The 17871-nt window shown below is 41.3% G+C and overlaps 1 protein-coding gene and 1 non-coding gene across 2 annotated transcripts in view; both read right to left on the reverse strand.

The window, feature by feature from the left end:
* The window catches only part of SIAH3 (siah E3 ubiquitin protein ligase family member 3), an 87580-nt gene extending 76477 nt beyond the window's left edge, over nt 1-11103 (reverse strand). The window contains exon 1 of the mRNA XM_019500538.2: nt 10826-11103. Within this exon, the coding sequence (XP_019356083.1) occupies nt 10826-10960 (135 nt within the window). The 5' untranslated portion in view covers nt 10961-11103. The remainder of the gene's footprint in view (nt 1-10825) is intronic.
* On the reverse strand, nt 4295-4457 carry LOC132248033 (U1 spliceosomal RNA). The gene has a single exon (XR_009459388.1). It is a non-coding gene; the product is annotated as a U1 spliceosomal RNA (small nuclear RNA).
* Nucleotides 11104-17871: the final 6768 nt, after the last annotated feature.

Raw genomic sequence — 17871 nt, forward strand, 5'->3', positions numbered from 1 at the left:
GCTGGCTACAGCATCACACTGATGACTCATGTTCATGCAATGGTTGATTATTACCCCTAGGTCCCTTTCAGTCATGGCGCTAGTCAAATTGGCACCACCTAGCCTGGAGGTATGTTGGGGATTGTTTGCCCCCAGATGGAGCACTATCTATGGAGTCACAGGTGTTCGGGCTGGAAGGGACCTCGGAAGATCATCAGGTCCAACCCCCTGCACAAGGGGCAGGAAGTCAGCTGAAGTCCAAGGATCCCAGCAAGATAAACATCCAAATGCTTCTTGAAAGTGTCCAGAGTAGGTGCTTGCACTACCTGTGGATGGACCCTATTTCAGGCTTTGGGGGCTTGGACAGTAAAGAAGTTTTTCCTTATGTCCAGCCTGAAATGATCTTGCAGGAGTTTGTGACCATTGCACCTTGTCATCTCCTGGGGCGCTCTGGTGAACAGGTGTTCCCCCAGATCCTGGTAAGCACCCCTGATGTACTTATAGGCTGCCACCAGGTCTCCCCCGAGCCTGTGCCTCTCCAGGCTGAAGAGTCCCATAGCTCTCAGCCTCTCTTCATAAGGCCTATTCTCTTGCCCTCTTATCATGTGTGTGACTCTCCTCTGGACTCTCTCAAGCTTCTCCATGTCCTTCCTGAATTGTGGAGCCCAGAACTGGATGCAGTACTCCAGCTGCGGCCTCACCAAGGCCGAGTACAGTGGGAAGATGACATCCTGGGTCTTGCTCGAGATACGTCAGTAGATGCAAGCCAGAGTTTTGTTCACTTTGCCAGCTGTTGGTGGCTCATGTTCATCTTGTGGTCAATCGTGACCCCAAGTGTCTTTCGGCCGTGGTGCTAGCGAGTGTAACATTGCCGAGCCTATACAGGAATAAAAACCCACATCACATGAGGTGGAGCACCTTGCATTTCTCCGTATTGAATGCCATCAGGTTTTCATCCACCCACCTTCCAAGCCTATCAAGATCAGCCTGGATCACCAGTGTTGAACTTCATCTGGTTCTGATTCGCCCAATTCTCCAGCCTGTCCGGGTCTGCCTGAATCTGCCGCCTATCTTCAGGCGTGATCAAGCTCCCCCATAACTTGAACTTTGAAGCTGGGTCTAACTGTATTCCATATGAGTGCCCCAGATGTGTAGCTAGCAAATTGAGTGCCTGGAGCGCAGAAGCTCCCGAGGGCTGGGAGGAATACCATTCCACTTGCCCCACATCCCCCGCCCCGCAAGATACAGTCCATGGTGTAGTGCTGTGCTTTGCAGCTCCTGTGCAGGGCAGGGGCAGACTAGGGCTTCCCCCATTACTACAAAGACTCCCAATGCAGGGGATTCTGGCACCCCCTTCTAGTTGGTGTGTGGAGTAAATGCTCACCCTCCTGGAGTGCCCTAAATTCTGTGCTTCTCTGCAAAGGGCTTCTCACTGTCTGTTTTTAACTAGAAATTCCAGCCCGGGCCTGGGAAACTTTTCCTGGTAACAAATTCATTATCCTCCCCCAACCCCTCTCCAAATGTTGTATATTGTCTCAAAATCTGCATTTTCCAATGAAAAAAATTCATAAATGATATAACTTAATTTATCTCTACTATAATCTTTTTCCACCTTGCACAGGAAGTGTAGCTTGACCCTGACCTGAGGGCAAAGTAGTTTTCCCTCCCTGCACATTGATGTTATTGCTAAATCTCACAATTTCATTGTATGTTTCATGATTTTGGGGGGGTTCTTTAAGTCCCCAATCATATAACCTGAGAAACTCAGCATTCATTTAAAGAGGGGGGGGGGGGTGTGGAAGAATCCCCTAGTTTCCATGGTAAGAAAAGGCTCAAAAACATAAATCCACCAAAAGACTTCATCAACACTAGAACAGATTCTTTAATGTTTAACAAATAATTTTTAGGTCTTATGATTCTTTAGCAAAACTTCTGTTTTGGGGAGACTTGACTCATGATTTTTGAGCATCTGGGATTGGTATTCAGCATTTGGCTTCTCTGATGAAGCAACCAACATGTGTTGCTGGTGAATGCTAATGCCCCATTCATAATCAAACATCATAGGCGAGTGGGAAAGCAACTAAATATTGAAATGCCCTGCCGTCACACCCAGGGCTGTCTCAGGAGAGGTGGCATCCGACACCAGAAGAATTTAGTATTCCACAGGGAGAGAGAACCTGAAGAATATGAACAACAGAAACTTTTGAGAGAGGGATGAGAAAATATTTTTCTCCTTATTTTCTCTAAGGAAATGTCACAATTGTTATTCTAAGAGATTATGTTTAAACTCTGAGCTGTCCTAATTTTCAACTATAATGTCTGTTATACATGTAAAAGGAAGCCCCTGTTGCCCCAGTACCTTCTGCTAAATTTCCATGGTATATGTTTATGTCTGTAAACTCAAGGTTAATGGGTTACAATAGAAAAGAACTCCAGGGATTAGGCAGAGACATTAATAGACCATCTCCCCCAGGGAGAGTTGCTGAAGCATATTCTCACATTCCTTTGATGCAGGAAAAGGGTTGTGTGTGAATCATTATGGTTGCATTTATACAGAGATGTAGGCAAATGCTGAGGCTTCTTGACCGTTTGTCATTACATTGATTTCCAGGTTTAACTTTTGAAATCTGTTTAACTGAAGCAGTAGTTAAAGGGATGCAGCAAATCAGCTATGGCTGCTGCCTCTCTAGGGACACTCTCTTCTTAGGAAGGATTTTAAGACTTTTTCAAATTACAGTGTATCAAATGCTAATTTAGGAATAAGTGAAAACTGATAAGGACTCATTTGCACTATCAAACTAACCATGCTTGTAATGTAGTAATATATTATGTTCTAACATAATGGAGTAAATATATTGTGTTCTAAATGCCCTCTAGTGGTGATGATTATTATGTTGCTATTTCCAACAGGAAATTGCTTGTTCAGCTGCACTACTCAGAATCCTGAACAGGAAGTCGAGGTGTCTGGGTCAACGGAGTAGGAAATTAAGTCACAGTGGATGAATAACAGAACGCTTCAGTGTCTCTTCATGTCTTTGCAATGAATAAGTCCCACATGGCTACAATTTACCACAACACTTAATCCTGATTTAAAGTTATTAAAGTCCGTTGGCAATAAAATAGATTACAACATAGTGTGGCTGGCCTTTAGGCATGAAGACAAACTATTCCAACAGGGGTAAAAATCCCTTTTCTAACCCAGTTAAAGCAGATTAAGAAAGAAAGAAAGAAAGAAAGAAAGAAAGAAAGAAAGAAAGAAAGAAAGAAAGAAAGAAAGAAAGAAAGAAAGAAAGAAAGAAAGAAAGAAAGAAAGAAAGAAAGAAAGCTTTTACTTTTAACAACTTTATTTCACAAAAGATCAGGTACAGAAAGCAAAAAAACCATCAAACCACACCAAAGAGAAACCATTCCCGGACGTTCAGAACATCACACCGTGACAAACACCTTCGCAGTAATACACATCGTGTCTAACATGCTATTTATGTATATAGCCCTCGAGAAACGAACAATTCCACCCTTCCCTGTCCCATAGTACACGTACAAAACAAGAAAGAAAGAAAGAAAGAGTGAGCCTACAGAATAGCAAGTATACATTTTAACAACAATAATTACTTAAAAAGTATCTCCATCCAGTTCCAAAGCATATACAGTGAAACCCTGATAAGATCACATCTTTTTTTTTCTCCTTTAAAAAACCCCCCCAAAATTAAAAGTCAAAATGAAAAAACGAAACAAAACCAAAAACAAAAACAAACAAAACAAAAAAAAGGAAACCCAACAAAGACATTAGCTTGAGATCACAGTTTCAAAGTCCCAGGTCAGATTAACCCTTTCTTTCTCCTCTCTCTTTTGGTGGAAATGAACCCCCACTCAAAGACTGTCAAGGGGGTGGGGGGAATGGACTTAAGGAGCACTCCTTCTATGCCATGAGGGGGGTGGGAAAAGACTAGTACAGTGCATGCCAGTAATTGCAGACAGTAAGATCACTATTCGTTCAAGGATGTGATCCTATGAAGGGCCAACTGCATTAACAACTTTCTACGTAGTAGTGGAGAGTCTCTTCCACAAGCAGGTCTGGTTACTGGAGGAGGAACTGTCGTGCTGCAAACAAAAATAAGAAGGAAAAAAAAAAACCCAAAAAGAAAAGAAAAGAAAAAAAAAAAAACACAAACCAAACCAAACCCCAGGCCTTCCCAACACCCCCCTCTCCCCCCAAATTGTAAACTGTCCAGTTTATTTTTGAAAGAAAGAAAAAGGAAATCTTTAGTAAAAGGCGAAAGATTTATGCGATCTGAAGAGAAACCAGAGTATAAAAGAAAGAAAGAAAGAATTTGCGTCCCCCACTACCACAAATTATGCAGTCGAGTTTCCCGCATGTGGGGAAATCGCAGGGGTCAGCACGCCCCGAGTGCAAGGGGCGAGCCTCACCCTGGGAAAACCACCTGAGTGATCATGGTGTCTCCCCTGCCAGAAAGAAAGAAAGAAATCTAGTTAAAATATAAACTGACCGAGTAAACTAGGTTATGACCCAGTTTACTGTAAGACTAAGCTGTTTACACCACACAATAGCTACAGCTCTTTTGATAATGTCATGATAGCCTGTGAATCCTACAAAAATGAGGATGGGTGGTTTTATTTAAAATAAATCTTTAAACAGACAAGAAAGCATTTGAAATAGACTAGGGAAGATGATTTTACTCATAAAGAATTAGGTTTAAAGGTATAGGGCTAAATCCTATTCTATCTTTATTTGACTATGTAGCACTTAGGTAATGGAAACCAATACTTTTTCTGAACCTTACAGTTAATATTGCCATGGCAGTGAATATGGCCACTCTGTACCCAAGATGAAGACCAGCAAGCATCAATGATAAAGCAGTTGTGTGGCTCTGCCACATTACTTATGTGTAGAGGGGAAAGAAGAGACTCCCACCTGGACTTGCTTCTTTTCTCCTAGCCCAACATGGCTTCTCTCCTCGCTACTTGGTGGCCCAGCTTCAAGAAGCAGGCTAGAGAATACTGTTGGCAATGCCTAGCCTATGGCCTGGTGATTAGAGTACTTTGCCAGAAAGTGAGCAATGCAAATTCAAATCCTGATCAGGTGAACGAGAAGGACCAAGAGCCTGCATCTCCTGCTCCCTGGATGCATGCCATAACCAGTACATTATTGCATTAAAAAAGGGGAAAGCCTGAGTTGCTGCCACTATGCTACTTCTGATGGGTAAACACATACTGGGATAATCTGTCGCCACAGGTTGGTCTAGAACCTGAACTGTGCATAAGTGCCAGAAAACACCTTCACAAGGCTACATAATTGCCTCTCAGAAGCATAAAGATGAAATAGGAGTGAGCCCATGACTATAAGCTCTCTAGGGAGTGTTTTTTTTAACATGTGTATATGGTGCCAAGCAAAAGGAGTACCTAATTCCTGATTGGGACCTACATGTAGAACCATGATAAAAATATATATAATATTAACAGGAAATAACCTGATATGCAGATAAACTGCTGCAGCAAGAGGAAAGATGTCATATTTTTGTGAAAAGGGGAAATGCAATTCTAGGATGTACCCAGCAAAGTGTTGCCAGTAAAGCTAGGGAAGTGCCCTTGCCATTGTACAAGTCCCTGGTAAGACCTCATCTGCTATATTGTGTTTAACGCTGGTCATTCATATTCAAGAAAAACAAATTCAGATTGGAACAGGTACAGAGAAGGGCCAGCAGGATGATTAGGGGAATGGTGAAACTGCCTTATGAGAGGAGACAAGAGCTTGGCTTGTTTAGTCTAGGAAAACAAAGGCTGAGAAGGGATGTCATTTCTGTCTATAAATACATTCAAACACCAGGGAGGGGGAAAAGAGCTATTTAAAAGCTAAAGGACAATGCTGGCACAAAAACAAATGGGTATAAATTGGCCATGAATAAATTTAAGCTCAAAATTAGAAGGAAGTTCCAAACCATCAGAGCAGCACAGTTGTGTAACAGCCTCCCAATCAGCATAGTGAGGGCCAAAAAAATCTAACTAATTTTAAGATGGAGCTTGAACGATTTAAGAAAGGCTTATGATTAAAATGTCCTTCCTTCCTAAGTTCTGCTTGTGAACTGAAGACATGAAGGGTCTGATACTTTCACCACCTCTTTTCTAGTCTGATTGGCAGTATTTCAGTGGGGAAGAGGGTATCAGGGGCTGGGAAATCTGCACAGTGAAGTTAATGTTCAGAGAAGAAAGGAGGAGACATGCATTGACCTTACTTTATACACAAACCAACACATATTCCGTTTTTTTCCACAGGGAGAAGAAAGAAAAAGAAAGGAGTACTTAAAACTTGCACAGTAGGCTAAGGTCCTTTATCCAGAGCAATGAGTATGGCTACTTTGAGCAATCCCTTTTAATTATGATGGGTTTCAAGAGTGCAATTGTTTAGCTAGAGTGTCTAGCTATGTAATAATGCTCTTGCCTTCTATTTCAAAGGGGAGCTTTGGAGTGCCTGTCTGCTTGAATGAATCCCAGGTTACAAAGTAATGGATATAATATGATTGAGAATGAAGGTGACCTATAGAAGCATGGTAAATACATGATTTTCTCTGCTCAGCAAGTGCATTTTGATTACAGCCCAGCATATGCCTCTGGTCTCAAGATGCTGTTAGCATTCTTGGGAAAGCTTGTGAAAGGACAAAGTGCAAAGAGCTATAGGAAAGAGAAACAGGTTCCAAAAACCCTATTTATACCCACACCAAATGCAGAAAATTGAGGGTGATGGTTGTAATCTTGTCTGTCCTTGTTCTGAGTTGCCTGTGTTAGTCTGTCATAAGAAGGAAAAATGACTGTGGATCAATACAGCTATCTGCATTGACATTGTCACATTTTTTTAAATACACTAAATGGATTCTGAGCCTTCCTAGTTAACAGTCTTTTCTGCCTGAGGAAAGGTATGTGTTTCTAAATGTGTATTTTGCTGCCAAATATAGACTTACACTGAAAGGGTTAGTAAGGAAGCACTTTCACTACAGTCAATGGCCCACATTCTGGTCTCAGTTACAATACACAGGAATGAATCTGAAGTAACTCAGTCAAGTTCACTAGACAAGTCTCTAAAATTTACCACAGCACATCAGCAATGAGTACAACAGCACTTCCCTGCACTGCACTGGTCAATAAACATCTTGGTAAATACAGACCCACTGAATTGTGCAACATGTACACATTGCACAGCTACAGATTCTCAGCTGGGACTTGATCATCACCATAAAAATCAATGAATGTAGAATCAAGGCCCTGATGTAAAAATTGTTCTCAGTGGAGTTATGCAGATATGCACTGGCTGAAGGTTTTGGCCACTAGGAAGTGTCAAAGTACATGATCATACACCAAAAAATATGTTAAAGCCCTGTTATTTATTATTTGTGTTAAAGTAGCCACCAGACCAGGGAACCTTTATGCAAGGAGCTATACAGGTATGTAATAAGACAATCCCAATATAAGAGCTCACAGTTTTAACATAAGAAGAAATGTTTGCAATTTTGGCATGGAAAAATTATTCTTCTTATGGCCCTTGTTCCCACATTGGCATACAGTGGTGATGCATAGAGGGTGCATGTGCACCCCTTGACAGGCCATGTTCCCCGCTTAGGCGACGGGCAGAGGGGGCAGGCAGGAGCGCTGAAGCCCCCCTGCAAGTGCCAGTCGGGGAGTGGGGGCACCAGATGAAGCACCGCGGCCGCTTCCTGGTCAGCGTGATTGGCCACGGTCAGTGAAATTGGCTGCGGGAGGATCTCTCTCACCCAGTTGGCGAGATTGGTTGTGGGGGGACTCCTCCTCCCCCCCGGCCACTGACTGGTTGTTGTGGGGGGGGGGGGGGTACATGCCTCCCCCTGACTAAGGTGGCACCAGTCGCCCATGTTGGCGTGTATTCATTGTTAGAGTGCAGCCTTAATACAGTTTTCACTCTATTTTTATAGTTTTAAAAGATCTTCTAGAACAGTGGGTGTGTCACAGATTAGACCCAGAATGGCACCCTCCATGAGTGTCATTCTGATCCTCTTCCCCACCCAATCTGCTGCTCTGCTTTATGCTCCCTGTCCTATCTGCTGCTCCCTGCCCTATCCCCAGTCTGCCACCTGCCACACCTGTGCCACACAGGTTGTAGCTTTGCCATCCCTGTTTTAGGGTTAGCAGGAAACACAAGTTACAGTTGATTGACCCAGGCATGGATAGCAAACCATGAAACATGAGAGTTCCCATAATACTGTAAGTCACCTAAGGACAACACATTCAGTTTCTTTTAGTTTGTACATTAATATATCAGGACACGTTATTTCTAAAATTCATAACTGTATAACTCAGTTTATTACATATTTGTATAGTGCCTAGTGTAATGAGACTCAGCCAAGTATTAATGTAATGAAGCTCAGCCACTCTGTAATCATACAAAAATAATAAGGAAGAAGATTAAAAATAGAAACCTCTGATGTGTTAATTTTACAGTATTCTTTTTAATTTTACCAAGCAAAAATTAGATCCTTTACAAAGAAGAACATTTGATGGCCATTTTACTTACCAGTCATTTTTTTTTCAACCTGAAATAATTTCTTGACCCATTTCCCTCTGCAGTGTATATAATGAAATACACCTGTTGGGCTGGATCCCACAAGCCTGATATATAGGCAACATTCACAGAAGTAAATGTGAGTTTTCATTAGTGGTTTAGTCCAGCATTTCTACCCCATGCAAAACCCCTGTTTACATCAACAAGTGCTTTTCATAGTGGGCTTGATCCAAAGTGAAGTAAACACGACTCTCATTGGCTCCAGTGGGTATTGGATCAAACCCAAGGAGAACCTTGTCCTAATAGAACTCCAGTATGGTGAAATGTCATTCATTTATAGGGATGAAGAGTAGAAATTCCAACCTATCCTAGTGCATTGGAAAGTACAAAGAGAGAGCCACCACGCAGATAGAAATTACTTTGATTAGAAAGGAGGCTATTTCTGTGAGGTACTGAACAGCTTCAACTACATTTGCCTTTAGTGGGCACTCAGAACCTCGATCCTTTGCACCTTGATGGACTGGTCTGTCTAGAAGGCCCTTCTTCCCCTTTTGTATCTAAAACTGCAAAAGCATAGGATACTCATTTCTTCTTTTTAGAAAAAGGAGAATTGCATTTCAAAGTGGCAAGACACCAACAGATCATGATGGTTTGTCTGCAGTCTTCATTTTTCAAAAATATCCTTTATTCACTTAAAAATGTGAAGATCTTTTTTCACTTGTTTCTTGACTACAGAAAAAATAATGGAGCAATTCTTCTGTTGCAAAGACCACAACAGGGCAGAATTATTTTAACACTGTGGATTCCTACTTGAAATTGCTGGGTTTATGTTATGAATGATGTTTGCACAGCTAAGTGTCACAGCACCCTGATTGAGAGTTACTGGTCTAGAGGGAGGCTTGGACTGCATACCCCTGGAGCTTCAGCAAGATGCCTTCAAATCTCTAGCACTATCTCCCTAACCTTAGCAACACAACTGAATTTTTTCATAACTTCACACTGGTATGGGGAATGCTCCATACATGATTAAGTAAGAAGTGAAGTGAAGTAATAGTAAAAAAGTCCCTTTGCAGTCTTTGAATGCCAGCCCTGCCTATCTCATCTTAACTGCAGAGGACTCCCTCTGTGTTGTCAGTGTGCTCAGAAGCATGTCCTCCAGGAATGGCTGTACTTCTAAAAGTGACCTCTCCCTGTCACTGTGAGTGTTTGTAGTGTTGTCTGACACTACAAATACCATTCCTAGAAGCCTGCATTATGTGAGTGCAACTTTCTGGAAAAACAAAAAATGATCATGGTAGCATTAACCAAGGTTCAAGGAGATTTCTCTCATATCAAATTATTCCCCCAAAGCCCAGAGCTGGAAAGAGATTCCCTTCTGAATTTGTGATAAAGACCTTAACCCAACCAAAAAAAGGGCTCTCCTGGAAGAGTTCATGCCTGAGTTTGCACAAGCCTAGCACATAGTATATCAGGACCCTTGGGAGTTGAAGTTAGTTCTGTGAGGACCTTCCTCAAATCAAGATGTACATTGTCAAACCTGCTAATTTACTTCTATGATAAATTAAATTTAAAACTTTCAGTAGTTTGTTTTCTTGTTAATAGTTTGGCTCTTTTCTGCATGGGATTTTAACCATCCGGTTTTGGCACAGACACCGCTGTTGCCAGTTTGCCAATGAAAATCTAGAAAGTTATAAATATGAGATTATAGCAAGAGGATTTTAATGGTTGCTATAAATGGTTTTGCTATAAGGCAAATTCATTCTCCTCTGCCTAAAATATGTTCACCTTGCAAATGGCTAAGGACACTTGACATGCCAGAAAAAGGTGTTCAAATTCCCCTTGGAAAACATGTACAAGCACTTTTCAGCAATAAAAAGCAGTATCTCTTTCCCTACCCCTTCTCAGTTGCCAGTCATCAGTACACTGTACTCTGGTATGAGACAGTTTGGAAGGATTTCTAGGATCACATTAGTAATATCTTACAAAAGGAAATATTTTCATTGAACTTTTCTAATTCTTTTGCCAAACATTTGTCTCTTGAATCTCTGTTACACAAATGAAAGAAGGCAAAAATATTAGCTGAAGTAAGAACTTTGCAGGATTGCTTTTAGGAGCTGATGGCTTTCCCTTTGCTCTGAAGTAAAACACTTAAAAAGCACAAACAGCCTCTTCACCGGGATTGCAATGTGTTAACAACAGCATCTACTATTGTGCTGAAACATCATTTCACTCCCTGTGGAAAAAAAAACAACCGACTAGGAAAGGATAAAGATTGGAACAGAAAAAAATATTTTAACTCACCTTTAGGCTGTGTGTTGGGTTTACAACACAGACAAGTTGCCCAGCAGCTGAGAAAACCCTCTTAGCCTTGTAGTGCTGAAACCTTAGGTGAATAAGATCTAATACAGCCCCAAAACACTGGGTGAAGAAAAGCATCACAACTTTTGTTGTTGTTGGATGGTAAGGAAAGCAGTGAAGGAGACTGTTAGTCCTTGAGACTAGGAAAGGAGTGCAGGCTGCAAGAACTACACTCCTGAACAGCTTAGCATGCCTTCATATTCATCATCAAAATAAGATGGTTAGAATCTTGCAGCAGTGGGTCAGCCAATCAAAAGGACAGAAATGTTATCCTTGAGGTCCAGAGACAGCCAATAACAAATGCCTCCCCTACAGAAACTCCCTGATGAATTGAGCCTGGTGGAGAATGTATTATTGAACATTACCATACATCAGCACATTGCATTTATCTTGTGATTACAGCCAGCCATACGTAATGCTGTGGAGATATGCAGACAAAATTGATTGCTTAATGTCTCCATTTATTAATTGACTTAATTTAACAAAAGAGCTCTCTAATACCAACGCTAAATGTAAAGCATTGACAAAACCCACCAGTAAAACTGTTAAAAAGTAGCAAAATAGATTCAGTAGACTCTGTGTTTTACTTACAAAAGCATCTTAGAGAAAAATCAAATATTAGGAGAGAAGTACAATTTATTTTTTGGGATTAAGCAGAAGTCAATTTGGTTATATAAATAAATCTATGCGCGTGTGCACTGCGATTAGGATTTTTGTCACCCTGCTGCTTTCTAAATCTTATTTCCAACTACTTCCCAGCAAAGAGAGTCCAAGCACACTAATACATTTTTCCTAAAAAGATAGGGTGAGGGGTGTGCATTGGCATACCTCTGTTTAAGTGAGTGCTGCTCCTCTGATTCATGAGTGGAAGGATCAGTCCTGTAGCATCCAAAACATAGTAATTACTGGATGCTTGGAACTAGAAGAGTATAAAAAGGCACAGAGCCTGCTTCTAAAAATAATGAAATACATGATGCATGAATGCACATACACAGAGAAACTAACACTGAAGGAAAAGTAGCTTGTAAATCAACAGAATAATTACAGATGCAAAAGGCCTTTCCTTGTCATTCATTTGCATGTTGGTGGGCAGCAAATTACTAATTAACCACTAGATTGTCCAAAACATTAAAAAAAACTAATCAGGAGTGTGCATGTAAAATAATATGTTTTTTGTATATTGTGACCAATATAGCTCTACCTTGGTGGGTAAGGGACCTTGCTCAAGCCAAAAAGATTTATTAAATATGGGTCCCATAACCAGGCTTGGCAGTGAGCAAAAGCTCCATAGCAAACACATGGATCAAAATGCTTATTCATTTTGTGGGACAAGCCTGTGTGATATGTTGCTCTGCTTGTTAATCAATCAAAGAGGGCTAATTTAATTAGCTCCCTGCCAGAACTTCCTATCAGGGTGCTATTTAGGATTGTTAGCTAAGTACTCAGATGGCTTATTTAGTCTTTGTAATCCTTTTCCCTTCAAAGCATAACAGATAAAAGTAGAGTTCTTTCTTTTTTCTTTTTTTTTAAATGCGAGACCAGCAATTGGGATCAGAATTCTGCTCAGGACGGAGCAGCCCACATACAGAGCTAGCTTCAATCTGTGACTGAATTGTCACAACTGCTAGTTCCTAAATCAATACTGCAATACTGTCACTGCCAGACTGCAGAGGATCTTTGTAAAAAGCTTGAATAGATAAATATGCAGGATACTGTGAAATTCTGGAACAGCAAGCCATGCAGAGAAGAAAAAGAATAAGGTAGGGATATATACATCTAGGTTCTTAAATTTGCTCTAAAATTAGAACAGAAAATACTTCTTGCAGTTCTGAACAAGGTGTTGGGATTTTTTTCAAGAGAGCTTCAAGAAAATTGAGCAAGCCTGGCTGATGAAATTTAATCTTTCCTCTGTTCATAAATTTTTCCAGTATCAGTATCTCTTTATTAACTTGTCATTTGAAATTCTTCAAATGCTTTCTGCCAACTCATCTCAGGTTAGAAGTTGTCAAAGCAACTATTTTAAAATAATGCCTTAGATTAATGAATACTGTGATATTTGTGACTGGCCATTTAAGTCACGAGGGATTATTTCTGTTTCATTGACTGGATGAAAGAAACTTTTATAAACATTGAGGGTCAAGCACCAGATTTGAACCCCTAGACTGTCTACTGCCTTATGGAAATGTCAGTCCTGAGTTAAGTGGCTCTGTGCTGCCCAGGCTCCTGGTAGAGGGCATAGCCAGCACTGACCTTCTAGGCTCATCTACATGAGATGTTTACTGTGGACTAGACTAATTAGCTGTGCAGTAAATGTTGCATGTCCACATGTGTGCCCCTATTAGGCTGGAGTAAACTAATTAACTCCACAGCAGAATAGTACTGCTAAATACATGTACTATCCTGCTGTGGAGTTTTTTGAACCCTCTGATTGCATTAGTTATCACCAGCAAGGATCCTGGTTTTCTCTGATTTAAAAAAAAAAAATCCCCAATTTTTCTGTGATTTAAAATGTGGATTTTGGGTTACTTTTTTAAATCTGAAAATTGAGGATTTTTTTTATCAGGGAAAACCAGGATCCCTGCTGATTAATGCAATTAGAGGCTTCTACCATAAATTACAAGCATTCAGGATCCATATTGTAAAGGTTAAAAGTTTTTCATGTTGTGTTCACTGGCACTGTTTGTTGTTTTCCCTCACAATTTCCTTCTGCTAAAATTCCCATGTAAGCAGCACATACTTGTTAATTTTTCAACATCCCTGCTCATCACCTGAAGAAGATAAAAGTGGTTACCTTGTAGACCTTGGCTGGGCTGAATCAGACATTGCTGCCAAATGCAGCTGCAGGGGTCCCTCAGGTCACAAAGTTCTGCTCCTTTCAGAGACAGATGGAAGCACTATTGTAAGGTTTCAGTGCTTGTGTTCCCATGCTGAGTGGTATGGAGTATATGCTGACTGAGAGCTCTGCAGAGAAAGCCTGAGCTCCCTAGGGAACCGTGGGACCTGATTCTCCTCTGCTTTGCCTCTTGTCCTAACTTAGACCAAATCCACAATGGTATTTAGACACCTAACTCCTATTTAGGTGCCTAAGTTCAGTACCTAAGTTTCAGTACCTTTGGGGATCTGGCTTTACACCTGAGTAACAGTGAATGCAGGTGAGTGTGAAATGCTACTGCAGTGCAGGTGTAAGTTCATTGACAAGGTTTAAGGCATTGGAAAGTCAGACCCACTGGTTGATTCCTTCTGAGGTTCTGTACTATTCCTGGTTTGTATAGAACTGATTGAAGTTGAAGGCTGTGGGGAGGCTAGATCAGGGATTGGCAACCCCTGGCACGTGTGCCAGAGTATGGTTTATAAAGGCATTTTGCTTGGCACGTATGCCTTAGGGCAGTCAGCATGGAAGGGGATGGGGCTGTGCTGCCACAACAAGGATCAGGCCCTTCACGGCTCCCCCACTGTCCATCCCTAGCATACCAACATCTTACAAACTGAGGTTGGAGCGTTTTGGCACTCTGCCCAAAAACGTTGCCAACCCTTGTGCTAGATATTTGCCCTTGCAATCAGGAGCCTCAATCACGTAACTTCCTGCACTTTCCACCACAGAGCTAAGATCCTAAATGGTTAGAATAATGTTTTTAAACTCTCCCTCTTCAGGTACCACCTTTTGCAAATAAATCACTAAAATGTCAGTGCAAATTAAGCATAAGCAGAGCAGGGAACACTCTGGATGAGAACCTGAAGGTTGAACTAGCCATAAGATGAGGCTATGAGGTGGCTAGGACTGTCTGTCTAGCTACAGCCACCGTGTTCATCACTATGTATAGAAATGCCTGAGGCTAGCTATCTATTTTTCCTGCTTTTTTTTCAGTTGGAGTTGCTGAGGTGAAATTGAAACTCTAGTTAGGAACCGCAGGTGTCCAGACAGAGTGTAACTTTGCAGGCCCGACGACCTGGAAAGTACATTGTTCAGACAAAAATGGTTGTGCAACATTAAATTGCTGGGTTTCAGTTTTATTTCTTTTTCCTTTCAACTAGACACTTTTTAGAACAACCTTTCTACATTCTGCCTCCTTTCTCTGTTCCCTTATTCCCTCTCTGTTCCTTCTGCCAGGCATGGCAGGTTGTCAACGTATCTGTTCAAAACCTAGTCTTGGTTACCTCTGTGTAAATCTACATTGACCTTAAAAGACTTACTCCAGTATTACTCCTATACAGCACAGGTTAGAATCTGTCCTTTTATGTGCAGGTGTGAAGGAAATTAAGCCTATTTCAAACAACCCTATTCGATAACCTGTATCCTGAGAAAGGATGAAGCAGACACGGCTTGCTGCAGGGTGTAGTGCTTGATTAGTATCTAGTCAGACAGCTTATTAGCCTGCTGGTATGACCCAATTACTGACTCCCTTTAAGACTTCAGGCAAGGCTGCTTGACATAGGACATTACAGATAGTGCAGATACTATATAGGTTTATAATACCTTGAAACACATGGGTCAAGCAAGTAAGCTGCTGGCCTCTAGGAGGTATAACCCAGATGTGTGTATACTACCTTTTTGCTTTTAAAAATGAACCCCTTCTACATATTCATCACTGACTCTCATAACTGCTACTTCGTTATTTAAACTGATGCTAGCTTTAATCCATAGCAGCATTATTGCCTATGCTGATTTATGTATTGCTTACTAGCCAGTATACCTGTCCATTTTCTACCTTGTAAGTGTCCATTTACTAGGTGCTTCAAAAGGCAGTTACTACAGCTATGGTCTCTGTTCAAGTACTATGGACTGAAAAAGCAGCAGCAAACTGAAGAAAGAGGAGGTGCCTCACATGATCTGATCTGCATATTTTAGATCAGGATGGGCAAAATATGGCCTGCGGGCCAGATTCGGCCTGCCAGCCCAATCTATCAGGCCTGCGGGGCCCCTAAAAAAAATTAGAAAATTAATATTGATCTGCTCCTGGCTGCCTGTCAAAGATGACAGGAGCCAGGGGCAGTAGGACTCAGAGGGAGCCTGCAGGACTCAGCAGCCCAGAAGCAAGGCCTGCCCAGCCCTGCCTCTAACCCAATCCAGAAGCCCTGTGCTTAGCAGAGTTTTCTAGCTAGGCCCCTGGGGCTGTTCCTGCCTCCCTGTGCCCAAGAGGGACATTCAGATAAGAACTTCGGGGGGAGGGCCACGGGTGATCGTCCCAGTCCTTGGGGCTGGACCAGGCTGGGCAACTCCTGCTGAGTCCCATGGTCCGGCCATGCAGCCGGGAGCCACATGGTGCTGAAACAGCTAATAGCCAGCAGGAAAGTGGGGAAATGGCAGCTACAAGCAGGGGGAAGGGGCAGCTTTAATAACTGAGAATTTTAAAGCCAGTGGGACTATCATGGTCTGACTTCTCCTATAACACAAATCATTCATTATGATGTAGTGGTTGCTGCATTAAGCCCAACTCATAGTTGAAATAGAGCTCAACATTTCAGAACATCTTGACTTAAAACATTTCAAATAAAGAAGGACCCTCACACATCTCTTGGGCAGTTGCTTCAGTTGTAGTTTTATCCAACCAGGAAATAATTGCAAAACTTATTCGCAGTTTGAGTTTGTCTAGCATCAACTTCTAATCATTGAAACTCATTGTGCTTTCATCTCTGAGGTTAAGGAGACCTCTAACATTGGACATCTTCTCCACATATAGGTATCTATAGTCATTTCTTAACCTTCTCTTCAATAAACTAAACATACTGATCTCCTTGAGTCTCTCAGTGCAAAGCATCATCTTCAAATCTGAAATCATTCTCAAGTAAAAATGCTATGGAAAATTTTACAAAAGCTGGAAGATTTTATTTCTATGAAATGACAGTAATTTCACAATTCTTACACAATACTTTTTTTCAACCATATTTATCCATGTGCTCTAAGTTCTTTTCAGTCACTAATTTGCTAGGGTGGTAGCACTATAATATTTGGTTTAAGATAAAAGCAAAAACAGTTATAACTTTATTGGAATGTGCACTAATTTTCTACCTCATACATTACTTTAAAAAGCACAACAAACTAGGCAAAATAGTCAAAACAGTCAAAAATATTGTGTCGTTAGTCCCATATTTATTATAATTAAATGTATGTCTCTTATTTAGATTGATAAAACAAAATCTAGCCTTCTTGAGTATCTTGACAGTGCCTCCAATGTTTCACTGCAAGTCATTTTTACCCTGATTTAATAAAACCACACCTGAGTTAAGATTTTTAGCTGTCACTAGAAACAGTCTGCAGGGCTGTGAAACAGAGTAGAAACATTACCAGGAGTGGCTAATAGACAGCAAAATTGCAGAAGAAAGGATAGTTTGAATAGTGGAACATCAAGTCTATTAAAAAAGATAGAGGCTTGTTAACACCCGTGGTGTGGAGAAAAATTAGCAGGGATTGGAGCACTAGTAATGAGCCATGAAGTCAACTGTCTCTGTCAGCACTGCCTGAATAGAAATGCTGCTGCCACTGCCAAACAGTTGGTTTTAAAATTTGGGTGGAGCAGGGATGGAAGGAGGGGGAGGTGTGGCTGCACTACTGCACCCCTCCTGGATCTGCCCCCATATGCAGGTCTAACTCCAACACCTCACAGAAGTTTAGATATGTTCTTTGTGTGAGAGAGGGAAGACTTGATCCCATTGGCTACCTATACATGTGCTTGTCAGTTTTCCAATTAGAAAGCTTCAGAACAGACTCAATTAATTTAGTCTGCTCTGTTTTAATTAGAATGCTGCAGCATCATTTCTATTAAGCCTCTGCATATTTTTAAAAGGCTGGGAGGTGTTTTATCTAAACTTCATTGAATGAAGTTTAGATCAAGTGTCCCAAGGCCATTTTTAAACATGCAGGGACTTAATACACATGACACTGTAGCATTTTAATTAGAGAGACTGTCCTGGAGCTGCTCTAATTAACCCTCCCAGACTCCGGAGCACATGTATAGGCAGCCATTGAGTTAAGTGGAAACAGGATTGATGCC

The sequence above is a fragment of the Alligator mississippiensis genome, chromosome 1 (genome assembly GCF_030867095.1).
Source record: "Alligator mississippiensis isolate rAllMis1 chromosome 1, rAllMis1, whole genome shotgun sequence".
Classification (NCBI taxonomy): domain Eukaryota; kingdom Metazoa; phylum Chordata; order Crocodylia; family Alligatoridae; genus Alligator; species Alligator mississippiensis.